This window comes from Canis lupus, chromosome 7, assembly GCF_048164855.1.
Source record: "Canis lupus baileyi chromosome 7, mCanLup2.hap1, whole genome shotgun sequence".
In the NCBI taxonomy this organism is placed as follows: Eukaryota; Metazoa; Chordata; class Mammalia; order Carnivora; family Canidae; genus Canis; species Canis lupus.
In genome coordinates this window covers 63,772,319-63,787,972 of record NC_132844.1, presented here as the reverse complement: position 1 = coordinate 63,787,972, position 15,654 = coordinate 63,772,319, and the positions used below count along the sequence as shown (strand labels likewise).

Here is a 15,654-nt window from a genome sequence, read left to right as displayed (position 1 = left end):
TCCCATCCTCCCTTGGAGATGCAGTAGGTATTTTAGGCATAAGGAGGAGAAGGATCAGAAACCTTTTGCCCTCTTTGTCTACATTAGAGATGGCCCTTTTACTCCCAAATGTCCCTATCACTTATGTCAGAGACTCAAGCAAGAGACCAGATTCCAGTCAATACTTAGAGAATAAAATACCCAATTATTAAGTTTATGGAGTAAACTATATGAGTTCAGTTAGAGAAGGCTTTGCAGAGGAGGTAAGGGGAGAGCACTATGGAATATACTCCCATGTTCACGTGAGGGAGAGAGCGCAGTGGAGGGTAAGGGCCGGGGTCTGTCCTGAGCAGAGCGGCCAGGCCAGGCTGCTCAAGGGGCAGGGTTTTGCCTTAGGTTGAAGCTTTCTAATGAGGAGATCCGGCAAGCCATCTTGAAGATGGACGAACAGGAGGACCTCGCTAAGGACATGCTGGAGCAGGTGAGGCCCCTCGTGGGGAGGGGTTGGGAGCTGAAACTAGGGGGCAGCTGCACTTCTTCCTGCCCACAGAGAGGCCAAGACTCTTAGGTCAAGGGGAAATCAGGCTGGAGGATAGAGGAGTTGAAGAGAAATTTATAGATATTCCCTGGACCAGCCATTCTGAGGGGATGTCAGGAGAGACTGCATCAAAATAACTAAAAAAAAGAAGAAGAAAGAAAGAAAGAAAGAAAGAAAGAAAGAAAGAAAGAAAGAAAGAAAGAAAGAAAGAAAGAAAGAAAGAAAGAAAGAAAGAAAGAAGAAAGAAAGAAAGAAAGAAAGAAAGAAAGAAAGAAAGAAAGAAAGAAAGAAAGAAAGAAAGAAAGACTGCATCTTTTCCAGGGAATTGAGGCCCTTGACAGGAGATATGAGCTATGATCCCTCCTGGGTCTCAAGGCAAGTCAGAGTGACCCATAGTCATATATTCCCCAAATCTCTTTAACCTCAATTTATTGGGTCCTTCAAGAGAAACCTAGAAGGCACCAAATAAAACCACCATCAGTTAGACCTCATTAGAATTAAGAACTCTGTTCATTGAAGGGTACCATTACTAGAGTGAGAAGACAAGCCAGACCGTAGAAGACATTTCTAGGAGCTCTACAAATCAGTGAGAAAATGACAAACAGCTTCACTTGAAAATGAGCAGAAGACTTGAACGGGTACTTCATGAAAGAGAATTTCCAAGTGGCTTGACATTCTTAGCCATTAGAGAGTTTCTTCTATTAGAGAAATAGAGTAAACACACTGAGGCAGAACTACACACCCACTGGAATAGCTAAAATTGAAAATACTGACAATGCCAAATGCTGGCAAGGGCGTGAAGCAACTGGAATTCTCATTGGGTATAATAATTTGGAAAACAATTTTGCAGTACACACGAAGGCTGAACCTACCCTACTGCCTAGCAGTCCCACTGCTAGATGCAGAGATATAATGCAAACATTGACTATAAAAGATATACTCAAGAATATTTATAACAGTTTTATTCATGGAACAACCCAACTGTCCATCAATAAGAAAGTGAATAAATAGACTGGTATATTCCTACAATAGAATACTGTTCAGCAATGTATAAAAAGCAAACTACCAATACTTACAGCATGGATGAGTCCCAGACAGTATGTTGTGTGAAAGAAGCCAGACATCAAAGAAAACACACAGCATGAGTCCATTTATGTGAAGTTCAAAAATAGGCAAATCTAATCTAAGGTGATAGAATTTAGTTGAGTTTATAGTGGGGGAGGGGTTGGCTTATTGAAGTGATACAAGAGAACTTTCTAGGGAATGGAAATCTAGATCTTAATCTGGATGGGGGTTCAGTGGGTGGTTTTGTGAAAACTCATTGAATTGCATACTTAAGATGGATGAATTTTGGGGTGCTTGGGTGGTTCAGTTGGTTAAGCATCTGACTCTTGATTTTGACTCAGGTCATGATTTCAGGGTCCTGGGATTGAGCCCTGCATCAGGCTCTGTACTCAGCACAGAGTCTGCTTAGGGTTCTTCCTCTCCCTCACTCTGCCCCTCTCCCCTCGCCTGTGTTCTCTCACTCTCAAATTAAAAAAAAAAAATCTTAAAAAAAATATGGATACATTTTATATAAATTATACTTCAATAAACTTGGGTTTTGTTTATAGAAAAACAAATCATTGAGCCGTGAACCTAAGAACAGTATACTTTATATATTCCATCTCAGTTTTAAAAAGTGAAAAAAGAAATGTCTGGAGCTGAGTGTCCTGTGGTCCCCTTTAGGCAGATGAAGAATAACTCTCCCACATGAGGATGCCTCTCTCTTTTAAGGACCCTTCCCCATCTTGAGCGTGTTCAGTGTGTGTGCATCCATGCATCACATGCTCATATCAGCTTCTCACCAGTTTCCTGTCTGACCTTCATCTGCTCTTTACAGCTCCTCAAGTTCATCCCAGAGAAAAGCGACATTGACCTCCTTGAGGAGCACAAGCATGAAATAGAGCGGATGGCCCGTGCTGATCGCTTCCTCTATGAAATGAGCAGGTCAGGGCAGCAGGCACAGAGGAGGGGCTGGGAGTGCACAGGTAAAGGAAGGGCTGGAGCTAGCTCCTGGGGCTGGACAGGGCTGCCTCATGATGTAGCTTGCCCTGTCCACAGGATCGACCACTACCAGCAGCGACTGCAGGCCCTCTTCTTCAAGAAAAAGTTCCAGGAGCGGCTGGCTGAGGCCAAGCCCAAGGTGGAAGGTATGGTTGAGGATGTGGGGAGGCCTAGAGCGGAGAGGCATCTGGGAAGGCCCAGGGGCAGCAGTCAATGAATAGAGATGGAGGAAAACTTTTTTATTCTCAACCTCCACCAAAAAAAAAAAAAAAGAAAGAAAGTAAGAAAGTAAGAAAAGAAAGAAAGAAAGAAAGAAAGAAAGAAAGAAAGAAAGAAAGAAAGAAAGAAGCCAAGGACAAAATTTAAAACTAGGATTATTATAGAAATAGCACTTGTTTACATTAGCACATGTGCCAAACACGTGGCATGTTTCCTATACCTCAGCCTGTACACTCTCCAGGGTGGGGGATCTGTTGACATTTGCCCCAGCATGGGGAAGAAATGCTGAATAGATGATAAGAGCAAGCACCTAGAACAGAGCCTGCCTGGCATGTATTGAGCTCATCATTCTTTACCCTGCCAAGAGGGACTAAGTTCATAGAAGACCCCTGGACACATTATTTTAAGTGTGGGCTACTCAGAAAAGTTAGAAATAAGCAAGGTAATCCCTGGAGGCATCTGGTTTTCTGGGTTTGGGAATCCTTCCTACACAGGCCTTTCCCAGATGGGCACTTTGTAATTCAATTAAAACCATGTAACAAGCACTGCATGAAACATTCCACATGGATGGTCTCATTAGTTCTCACAACATCCCTCTGGGTGATCCATTCTCTCATGTCTAAAATGGGGACATGCTGCCTGAGGCCATGTTACCAGTGAGTGGTGAAGCCAGGATTGGAACACAGATGTTCTTCAGAATTCATCCCTCACTCCTGTCCTGTAGTACTTCATAGATGATGGCAGAGGACATAGGGGCAGGGAGTTGGGGGAAAAGGCAGGCTGGTCCATCAAGACCCACAAGTAGAGAAGCAGGAGAGGCTGTGAGGCTCACTTGGAGGGAGGACAAGACAGGACAGGAGAGTAGAACAAGAGAGCCTGAGCCCAGGATGTTGAGGGGGATAAGCTGGGGGCAGAGCAGAGCATGGGCCCCCTCTGCTGGACACCAGGGCTGGCCAGCACTCCCTGGGATGCCCAGTCCAGAGAATGGCCCTTTCTGGAGCTGCTTCAGGGAGGCTTCAGGGTCAGGGTGGTTGGTATGTGACAGAGCTGGAGGCAGACATTTTCTGCAGTCTGGCTCCTGGAGATTGCTCCCTCCACACACACGTGTGCATTTACACACACAAGGGAACTGCATGCTGGCTATAATCCTAAGTAACTGTTCTGAGGGAAAAGGATTTAGATCAGCAGTGACTCTGCAGGCCCGAGGTCTGGAAGTACCTTCTGCCCTGGTGATAGGTGAATCCCTTACCTTCATACAACCTTCTCTGACCTCCTGCAGACTGTCTTTGGGGCATGAGGCATGGATATGGGGATCAGCCAAGACATTTGCTCAATCATTTATGTCTTGAGTCAGTGGAACAAATGTGAGCAACTGCCATTTGGAGTTGTGGGACCAGACTAGGTTAGCCACTGGAGTAGGGTTAATTTCAGATAGTCTCAGAGCCCACTCCTAAACTCTCCCTAAAGGTTAGTCACTGAATGCTCAGGAGAATCTCCCTTTAATATCACACGAAGTAGAGCAGTTCATGTTTTGGATGGCAAAACCTGCTGGGAAAGGTAATAATTGCTCTGCTGTAGCAATGGCTGCTAGCTATTCTAGAGTGATCTGGATGTCTCTTCCTCTGAGAGAAAGAGATGGCTGAGGTTGTATCTTACAGAATCAGGTCAGTGGTTTGACTAGAGGTGGAGACAAGAGGATTGTGCAGGAGTTGGAATTCATATTTTTCTTTTAGTTCTAGGAAATATCCTGGGAAAGCTAAGATCTGGCCTATCCCAGCTAGTGACAGCTATTGATACCTTTCCCACCCCCCACACTTTCCAGCAGGGCCTCAGGGTCCATTGTCAAAAGCCAATTCACCAAATATGACAGATTTGCCAATTCTGTGAATATATTCATGAAACATATTTTTTGTGAATATATTCTTATGACTATGTTCATTGTTGAATATACCAAATTTACTGATTCTCATTTTGAATACATTTACTGAATATAGTCAAGATGAATATGGTTTCAAATGTAAACATTCTTATGAATATATTCACGAATATATTATTCTTATGACTATATCTAAAATGCCTGCATTGCAATGGGAGCTTTCCCATTTATGCTGATTTCCTTTGAACTCTTGTCAATTTCTGTTTTGCCAACATTTTAGCATTTTTAGGGAGATTCTTTCGCAAATTTCTCAAATAGCATATCAACCTTAGAAAAACTATCCCAACCAATATAAATTGCCAAAAACTTTTAAAAACTACTTATAAAAGTAAACTTTTAATTCAAATATGCATATAGAAATGTGCATAAATCACAAGCATCCTACTTGATGAGTTATCACAAAGTGAACTCACCTGTGAAAACACTCAGGTCAAGAACTGGAATATTGCCAGCTCCAAACAGCCCTTCCTCATGTCCGCCTCTCAAACACTATCCGTTGTAACCATTGCTCTGTCTCCTCTAAAGGTTTTGTTTGTCTTGAACTTTATGTAAACGGTATTCCACAGTATGAATGATTTTTATGTTGGTTCCTTTTGCTCAGCATTATACTTGTAAGTTACCCTCTTGTTACAAGTAGCAGTGACTTACTCATTTTCAGTGCTGCATTTAATTCCATTGCTTGAATATCATTTTATTTAACCAATTTATAATTTAAGAAATGACTAGAAACCACTCTAATAGTCATCAAGAGTAATGCTGTTGTTAGATCAGAGAATATGCACATGTTCAATGGTAGCAGCTACTGACAAAACTTTTATAGTTTCTTTTTAAAATTTAAAGTTACAATTTTATTGCCCATTTCATAATGTGTATAAAGTATAGTTGACACACAATGTTACATCAGTTTCAGATGTACAATATAGAGATTGTATGTTATGCTATGTCTACCATAGGTGTAGCTACACTATATAATGCCATTACACCATTGACTATATTCCCCATGCTGTACATTTTATCTCCATGATTTATTTATTCTATTACTGGAAGCCTGTATCTACCTTTTCCCTTCACTCATTTTGCCCATCCCCTCACCTTTCTCCCTTCTGGCAACCATTTAGTTTATTCTCTGTATTTATGAGTCTGTGTCTGGTTTTTGTTTGTTCGTTTTGTTTTTTAGATTCCACATATAAGTAAAGTCATACAGTGTTTGTCAGTCTCTGACTTATTTCACTTAGCATTATACCCTCTAGATCCATCCATGCTGTCACAAATGGTAAGATCTTATTCATTTTTATGGCTGAGTAATATTCCATTGTGTGCATCTTCTTTATTGGTGTACTGGAAAATTTCCCCTGGCTTTATTGAACTATGATTGACAAATAAAAATTCTACATATTTAAGGTGTACAAGTGTATGTACCTGAGATTCACAATTGTATATATTTAAGGCAATGGCTTTAATTCCAGTAAAATTAACGTACAGTGTTCTGTTCAGTGTTAGGTATGCAGAAGACGGGATTCAACAATTCTATGCATTACTCACTGCTCTTAACAATAAGTCCACTCTTAATTACCTTCATCTATTTCACCTACCCCCCACCCACCTCCCCTCTGGTAACCACCAATTTGTTCTTTATATTTAAGAGTGATTTCTTTGGTCTTTTTTCTTTGTTTGGATGGTACTAGCACATAAATAGACACATAGATCAATGGAACACAATAGAGACCCCATAAATAAAACCCTAATTATATGGTCAATTAATCTACAACAAGGATGGCAAGAATATGCAATGAGAAAAAGTCTTTTCAATAAATAGTGCTGGGAAGCCTGAACAGCAACATGCAAAAGAGCAGAACTGGATGATTTTCTTACACCATACACAAAAATAAACTTGAAATGGATTAAAGAACTAAATGTGAGGGCAGCCCGGGTGGCTCAGCAGTTTAGCGTCACCTTCAGCCCAGGGCATGATCCTGGAGTTGGGATCAAGTCCCACATCAGGCTCCCTGCATGGATCCTGCTTCTCCCTCTGCCTGTGTCTCTGCCTCTCTCTCTCTCTCTCTCTCTCTCTCTCTCTGTGTGTGTGTGTGTATGTCTCATGGGGAAATAAATAAAATCTTTAAAAAAAAGAACTAAATGTGAGACCTGAAACCATAAAAGTCCTAGAAGAAAACATAGGCAGTAAGGTCTTTAACATCAGCTTTAAGAAACATTTTCCTAGATACATCTCCTTTGGTAAGGGGAACAAAAGCAGAAATATACTATTAGGACTATACCAAAATACACAATTTATTGTGTATACAATAATTACAAATTACAAATACAAATTACACAACCATATTTTCTTTATCCATTCATCTATTAGTGGATACATTGGTTGCTTCCATTTCTTGGCTATTGTGAAAATGCTGCAGTAAACATAGGGATGCAGATATCTTTTTGAATTAGTGTTTGTATTTTCTTTGGGTAAAGACCCAGAAGTGGAATTATTGGATCATGCAGTATTTCTATTTTTAATTTTTGAGGAACTTCCATACTGTTTTCCTAGTGGCTACACCAATTTACATTCCCACCAACAGTGCACAAGAGTTCCTTTTTCTCCACATCCTCTATAATACTTATTATTTCTTGTCTTTTTAATTTTAGCCATTCTGATAGTATAGGTTAATATCTCATTGTGGTTTTGATTTGCAATTTCCTGATGATCAGTGATGTTGAGCATTTTTTGGGGTGTCTGTTAACCATCTGTATGTCATCTTTGGAGAAATGTCTATTCAGGTCTTCTGCCCATTTTTAAATTGGATTTTTTGGTGTTATATAAGTTTTTAAATATATTTTGCATACTAAAACCTTATCAGGTATACTGTTTGCAAATATCTTCTCCCATTCAATAGGTTGCCTTGTTGTTCTGTTGATGGTTCCTTTTGCTGTGCAAAAAGTTTTTATTTTGATGTAGTCCCAACAGTTTATTTTTGCTTTTGTTCCCCTTCCCTAAGAAGATATATCCAGGAAAATGTTTCTAAGATCAGTGTCAAAGAGTTTATTGCCCATGTTGTCTTCTAGGAGTTTTATGATTTCAGGTCTCCCATTTAGGTCTTTAATCCATTTTGAGTTTACTTTTGTGTATGGTTTAAGGAAGTGGTCCAGTTTCACCAGCACTCCTTATGGTCTTTTCCCCATTGTAAATTCTTGCCCCCTTTGTCTTTCTCTTTCTGCTTAATTACTAGTGTATAGAAATGCAATCAATTTCTGTGTATTCATTTCGTATCCTATTTTACTGAATTCATTTATTCCAATATATTTTTAACGGAGTCTTTACAGTTTTCTATGTATAATATCATGTCATCTGCAAGTAGTGATAGTTTAACTTCTTCCTTATCAATTTGGCTATCTTTTTAAAAAAATTATTTATTTATTTATTCACAAGAGACCCACAGAGAGAGGCAGAGACATAGACAGAGGGAGAAGCTGGCTCCCCATGGGAACCCTGATGTGGGACTCGATCCCAGGACCCAAGGATCATGACCTGACCCAAAGGCAGATGCTCACTGAGCCACCCAAGTGCCCCCAATTTAGATATCTCTTATTTCTTGTCTGATTGCTGTGAGTAGGACTCCCACTACTATGTTAAATAGAGTTAATGAGAGTGGGCATCCTTGTCTCATTCCTGATCTTAAGGGAAAAGCTTTGTTTCCTACTATTGAGTATGATGATAGTTATGTGTTTTTCATATATGATCTTTATTATGTTGAGGCATGCTCCCTCTAAACCTACTTTGTTGAGAGTTTTTATCATGAACAGATGTTGAATTTTGTCAAATGCCTTTTCTGCATCTACTGAAATGAACATATGGTCTTTATCCTTTCTCTTGTTGATGTCATGTATAATGTTGATTTATAAAGATTGAACCATCCCTGCATCCCTGGAATGAAACCTACTTGCTCATGAATGATTTTTTTTTAATGTATTGTTGATGCAGTTTGCTAGTATTTTGTTGAGAATTTATGCATCTATGTTCATCAAGTATATTGGCCTGCAGGGTTTTGTTTTTTTGTGGATTTCGTTTGGTTTTGTTTGGTTTTGGGTTTTTTTGTGGGTTGTTTTGTTTTGGTAGTGTCTTTGTCTGCTTTTGGTATCAGGATAATGCTGTCTTTATAGAATATATTTGGAAAATTTCCTCCCTCTTCTATTTTTTGAAAGAATTTGAGAATAGATATTCTGATTCAATTTTGGAAAATTATATGTTCCTAGGGATTTATCCATTTCTTTTAGGTTGTCCAATTTGTTGGCATATAACTTTTCATAGTAGTCTCATAATCCCTGCTATGTCTGTGGTGTTAGTTATCACTTCTTTCATTTCTGATTTTATTCATTTGTGTCTTTTTTTTTTTTTTTTTGAGGAGTATGACTAAAGGCTTGTCACTTTTGCCTGCCTTTTCAAAGAACCAGCTCTTGGTTTCATTGATCTTTTCCATTTTTAAGGCTCTATTTCATCTATTTCTGCTCTTTTACTTCCTTCCTTCTAATCACTTTTTTTTCTAGTACTTTTAGGTATATGGTTAGATTGAGATTTCTTTTTTATTTCTTGAGGTAGACTTGTATTGCTAAAAATTTCCCTTTTTGAACTTTTGCTAAGTCTCAAAGATTTTGGATAATTTTCATTTTCACTTGTCTCCATGTATTTTTTTTTTAATTTCCTCTCATTTCTGATTGATCCATTGGTTGTTTAGTACATGTTATTAGCTTCTATGTGTTTGTTTTCTCTAGTTTTTTTTTTTTCTTGCGATGTGTTCAGAAAAGATGATATGGTTTCAGTCTTCTTGAATTTAATAAGACTGTTTTGTGGCCCAACATGTGATCTATCCTGGAGGAATGTTCTATGTGCACTTGTAAAGTGTGTTCTGCTGTCTAGGGATTGAATGATCTGTGTATATCTGTTAAGTCCATCTGGTTTTATGTGTCATTGAACAACTCTGTTCCCTTATTGATTTTCTGCCTGGATTATCTATCCATTGATGTAAGTGGAATGTAAGTGTATTATTGTCAATTTCTCCCTTTATGTCTGTTAATAGTTGCTTTATGTATTTAGGTGCTCCAATATTGTGTGCATAGATATTTACAGTTGTTATACCTCTTGTTGGATGGATTGATCCCTTTATCATTATGTAATACCCTTCTTTGTCTTTTATTGCAGCCTTAGTTTTAAAGTAATTTTAAGTATTGCTACCCTGGCTTTTTTTCCCCTTTTTCTTCCACTTCATGGAATATCTTTTTTCTATCCTTTCACTTTTAATCTGTGTCTTTATGTCTGTAGTGAATTTCTTATAGGCAGTATATAGGTGAGTTTTTTTTAATCCATCATGCCACTCTATGTCTTTTTATTGGAGCGTTTAGACCATTTGTATTTAAAGTAATTATCAATAGTTATATACTTTTGGCCATTTCGTTATGTTTTCTGGTTGTTTTTATAGTTCTTCGCTGTTCCTTTCATCTTTTCTTGTTCTCTTTCCTTGTGATTAGTGACATTTTAGTGTTAATCTTGGCTTTATTTTTGTGTATCTATTACAGGTTTTGGGTTTGTGGTTACCATGAGGTTCATATATAATATCCTAAGTATATAGCAGTCTATATGAAGTTGATGGTCACTTAAGTTTGAACATATTCTAAAAGAATTTTTTCTACTCCCCCTTCCACATTTTATGGATATGGTGTCATATTTTACATATATATATGAAATTTATATATATAAATTATATATATATATATATATATATATATTTTTTTTTTTTTTACTTCCAGTTATGGCCTTTTCTTTTCCACTTAAAGAAGTCCCTTTAACATTTCTTGTAAGGTTGGATTAGTGGAGATGAATATCTTACCTTTTGTTTTCCTAGGAAACTCTTTTTTCTTTTCTTCAATCCTGAATGATAATTTTGCTATGTAAAGTATTCTTGGTTGTAGATTTTTCCCTTTCAGCACTTTGAATATATCCTGCTACTCCCCTCTAACCTGCAAAGTTGTTGCTGAAAAATCAACTGACAGTCTTAGAGGGGTTTCCTTTGTATGTATCTTTCCTTCTTTCTTGCTGCTTTTAAAATTCTCTATCTTTAATCTTTGACATTCTAGTTACTGTGTGTCATGGTGTAGGCCTGCTTGGGTTCATCTTACTTGGAACTCTGTTTCCTGAACCTGGATGTCTGTTTCCTTCCCCAGGTTAGGGAAATTTCAGCTATTATTTCTTCAAGTAAGTTGCCCCTTTTTTTTCTTTTCCTGGGACCCCTATCATGTGAATGTTTGTTCACTTGTCCAAGAGATCCCTTAATCTGTCCTCATTTAAAAACTTTTTTTTTTTTGCTCTTCAGCTTGTTTTCCATTACCCCATCTTCTAGATTGCTGATCTATTTTTCTTCATCTGCTAATCTGTTGATTCCCTCTAATGTATTTTTCATTTCAGTTATGCTAACTCTGAAATTTTTGTGTATTTTCTCTTTGTTAAAGTTCTTACTGAGTTCTTCTACTCTTCTCTCAAGTCCAGTAAGTATCTTTATGATTATTATCTTAAACCCTTTATCAGGCATACTGCTTATCTCCATTTCATTTCATTCTTTTTCTGATGCTTTGTTTTGTTTGGAGCGTAGTCCTCTGTCTCCCCATTTTTCTTGACTTTCAGTCTTTATTTCTATGAATAGTTTTTCTCTAAAACGTGAAGGACTGGTCTTGTGTATGGTCATCCCCTGTTTAGGCTACATGTGTCTTTGGCTAGCTATTGCTGTGGCTGGTGTGGGCTGAGGATCTGAGGGTACTCTGTTCTGGGGTTGCCCTGGTGGGATGGCTGGAACTGAAGTGGCTGCATTCCAGGGTGGCCCTGGGGCTCTGTGCACAGAGAGTGTCCTAGAAGGATAACTGAGGCTGAAGTGGGTACAAGCTGGGAGGTCCTGGGGATCTCTACATCTCTACATTATAGCCTTCTTTTTTATTTCTTTTTCTTTTTCAATCACTTACTTGTAAGTGCTTTTGAAGATTTCTGCAAACTTTTAGTCAGATGGTTCTCATTTTATCTCCAGAGCAGCATCTTAAGGAATGTTCAGTTTGGCGTAAGCTGAAAATCATGGGATGGTTTGGTGCTCCTATCACCACACTTAATAATCAAAACACATATTCCATAACTTGTAGCCAAAATTTCAATGTAGGATTTGTATCCCAATTTTATGCATCTGCCCTAAGTGCATAATAGCTGAAGATGGGCCAGAGCATCCACATTGGAATGAAATATTGAAGTTTTGGTTACTGTTAACCTTAGTTTGTATTTCTAGCAAATGTATTATTTAAGGCATTGGAGAGAAATTATTAAAATGCCTAAAAGTTGGGAAAAAATTTAAATTACATTAAACAATGTCAAGTAAACTATTAAAGATACCACCAACTGCAAGGTATACCATTATATTATAGAACAAAAATATAGAAATACTGGTGACATATTATAATTTAAGTGACAGGGATTTTTTTTCTCCCCCCCAAAAATAAATAAAACATCATTGCAAAAGAGGTACATGTAAAATGCTGAAATTAAAAATTTTAAGCTTAAAATAGTAAAAGTATTATATTCTTGTGTATATCCTTAGAAAGACTATAATAATAATCTTTGAATATATACAAAAAAAAGATATTCTTAAATATGTTAAGAAGAATTGGCACATTCTGAGAATAGGTTGTTGAATTGGCTTTTGGCAAGTTTTCCCGCTTCCCACTGGTGGGTATGGAATAGATCAATTTGTTGAGACTAGACTTTGTGGTGGCATCATCCTGGAACTCAAGAGGACCAGCTGCCCTGGCCTAGTCTCTGCAGGGCTCTGACCTGTCCCTCCTCTCCCAGCCATCTTGCTGGCCTCCCGGGAGCTGATCCGCAGCAAGCGTTTAACACAGATGCTTGAGGTCGTCCTGGCCATTGGCAACTTCATGAACAAAGGGCAGCGTGGGGGTGCCTATGGGTTCCGGGTGGCCAGCCTCAACAAGATTGCAGACACCAAGTCCAGCATTGACAGGTGGGACTCTATCTGCTTCTTTATCTTGCATCTCCCTAGACCCTGGCCTCTCCTCTCCTCCTCCCATTTCCAACCCAAACTCCTTACATTTTCCCCCTGACCCCTCCCCTTAGTTTCCTCCTGGCCCTCATTCCTTTACCCCTGACCTTTCATCCACAGAAACATCTCTCTGCTCCATTACCTGATCATGATCCTGGAGAAGCACTTCCCTGACATCCTGAACATGCCCTCAGAGCTACAGCATCTTCCAGAAGCCGCCAAAGTCAAGTGAGGGGCACTTCCAAGGCTTCTTTCTCCCTGTGATCACAACACTCTTGTCTAGATTTCCTTTATTGCTATTGTGGGATGACTAGGAATGGGCAGTGTCTCAGGATCTGCTTTTAGGAGAAACAAATGAAGCCTGACTACTTGCTCTCAAATCCTTATTTCAGGGATGCTCCTGGAAAACAGTGCAAAGTGAGCCAGGGGTGAGAAAAATACTATTAACAAGTATTAAGCCAGTTACCTCTGGATCAGCTGGAGCTTAATCCCTTCAGGGAAGCCTGTGAGACAGCATAGGACACTCATTTGACTTATTCAAGAGGTCAGGGAGCTAGGATAGCATACCCCATTTTCTGTCAGTCATTGGCTGAGTATCACTGGGCAGAGCATAACTCTGGCCATAGGTATAGGCAGAGGTAGCTCTGGGCCCCAGAGAAAGTGGTCATATCATTGGAAGTCAAGACTCTTCACTACGATGGATGATCCAGGGAGATATGGATGTGTCACCAATGATATCTGCCACAGGCAAGAACACAGACTCGAACAGCCATAGGCTTATAGAAGCATCTCCAACAAAAGCAGAAGTGCAGTGGAAAATGGTTAATATGCAACAAATGCTTCCTGCACATGCAGGACACCATGTTAAGAATTTTAAGTATTACCTGGTGGTATTAAAAATAATTCAAGTCAGAGGCCATGTGTTAGAAACCTAATATTCAGCATAACATTTCTGATCTGAAAGGATCTTTAGAACCTAAGTTTTAGCCCTTTTATTTTGTAGAAGCACAGAGGCGAGGTGATTTGCCAGGTCCACACATTAGTGACCAAAGCAGGGCTGGAACATGGGTCCACTGACTCCAAGGCCATTGTACTTTGCACTGCCATCTTCCTGAACCACTCTCCGCAATTCTTCCTTCCTGTATGTCTCCCCACAGCCTGGCGGAGCTGGAGAAGGAGGTGGGCAACCTCAGGAGAGGCCTCAGAGCAGTTGAGGTGGTGAGTACATCTATGCCTGCTTGGGGTTTGAGGGGGTGCTGTTAGAGGCAAAAGCTGCCCCTGCTGCCTGTGTCTTTGCTGGAGGCTATACCCTGTGCAGTTATTCTAGCATCCCAGGAGGAACTTTGGGACACAGAAATGCATCAGAGAGGGTCTACTGTCTGGAGATCCATCATTTTACCAAGTGCTAGGCAGCAACAGAGCTAGCCCTCAGGAAAGGATGACTGGATTATTTAGGGCTTCAATTTAGACTCTCAATGAGGAAATATCTGAGACTGGCCAGGTCACTGTCTAGCACATCTATTGGGCACTAGAGTAGAATGAACCATAAATTGGCCACATGCTTAAGTCTGATTCAAGTAGAAAGACTATTTACATCCCTTGGAAGCCAATTAGGTGGAGGTAGCACATAGTGTAGGACACTGGGCACAACTATCCCCAGAAATTCTTGCCTTATATCTCTTCTTCCTGGGCCAGTAGTGGGCCCAGGGGCTATGCCCAGGTGTGTCTAGTCATCACCATTCCTGCTCTGATGGCTTCTCAGATATTCTCATCTCTGGCCCTAGGCTGGGCTGGTCTCATATGGCAATGGTCCCAATCCTTTGTCCTCCACATTTAGGATCTAGAGACCCTTTCCATCTTTACTGGGGGATGGGGGTGGTATGCAGGTAAGGGGAAAATGACCTTAGAGAATGAAGAGAAGTATGAGAAATAATTTTTCATTGCCACTATGATGGTGGTGGGGCCAATTTCCAATTTATAGCCCTTTTAAAGTGCTACTCAAAGCATGGCCTGTGACCAGCAGGATCCACACGAGCTAGAAAATTTAGAAATGCATCCCACACTTGAATCTGCATATGCACCACCTGTGGGTTTTATTAAAATGCAGATTCTGATTACCTAGCCCTGGGGAAGGACCTGAGAATCTGTATTTCTTCAAATTTCCCAGGTGATACTGTTGCTGGTCCCATACCACACTGGGAAGCAAAGGTCTAGAGAAAGAAAGATGGCAGTGGTGTATGAGGGATAACTCTCACAATCTTTGCTACCCTTAGAATTGTGAGGCTAGGCAGGCAAGAGGGGTGGGAAGTGTGATGGCCCCCAGAATTCCTGACTTTTATGCTGGTACCCATCTAACCAGCACATCACTCTCCCTCCTCAGGAGCTGGAATACCAGAAGCGGCAGGTACGGGAACCAAATGACAAGTTTGTCCCAGTCATGAGTGACTTCATCACCGTCTCCAGCTTCAGCTTCTCAGAGCTGGAAGACCAGCTGAATGAGGCCAGGGAAAAGGTAAGTGTGGCCCAGGCCCCCAGTCTGACACAGCCCCTTTTACATAACACACAGCACCTCACCCATTGCTATTCCAGATGCCCCAGAGGGACAAACCCAGAATCACAGAGCTTTGAGGATAAATAATTTTCTCATTCCCGTAAGAAAAGCAACAACAACTCTGTTGCAAAGATCCTAGTCTATTCATCAGGTGTAGCTACTGTGTGGTCCTTTACATTATTTGTCTCAGGACCTACCTTATGATTGTTAAAAGGTTATTACCCCATTGGACAACTATGTACACTGAGATCCAGAGAGGTTAAGAAACTTGCCTGAAGTTTCCCGGCTGCGATAGACACGGCTG

At 40.0% G+C, this 15,654-nt stretch overlaps 1 protein-coding gene across 7 annotated transcripts in view; it reads left to right on the top strand.

Moving 5' to 3' along the window:
* The window catches only part of DAAM2 (dishevelled associated activator of morphogenesis 2), a 115,625-nt gene that overhangs the window by 95,830 nt on the left and 4,141 nt on the right, over positions 1-15,654 (top strand). For all 7 annotated transcript variants that reach the window (XM_072833133.1, XM_072833134.1, XM_072833135.1 and 4 more), the window contains 7 exons: positions 376-460; positions 2,400-2,506; positions 2,621-2,709; positions 12,592-12,760; positions 12,920-13,027; positions 13,957-14,017; positions 15,180-15,311. In XM_072833133.1, the coding sequence (XP_072689234.1) occupies positions 376-460; positions 2,400-2,506; positions 2,621-2,709; positions 12,592-12,760; positions 12,920-13,027; positions 13,957-14,017; positions 15,180-15,311 (751 nt within the window). The remainder of the gene's footprint in view (positions 1-375; positions 461-2,399; positions 2,507-2,620; positions 2,710-12,591; positions 12,761-12,919; positions 13,028-13,956; positions 14,018-15,179; positions 15,312-15,654) is intronic.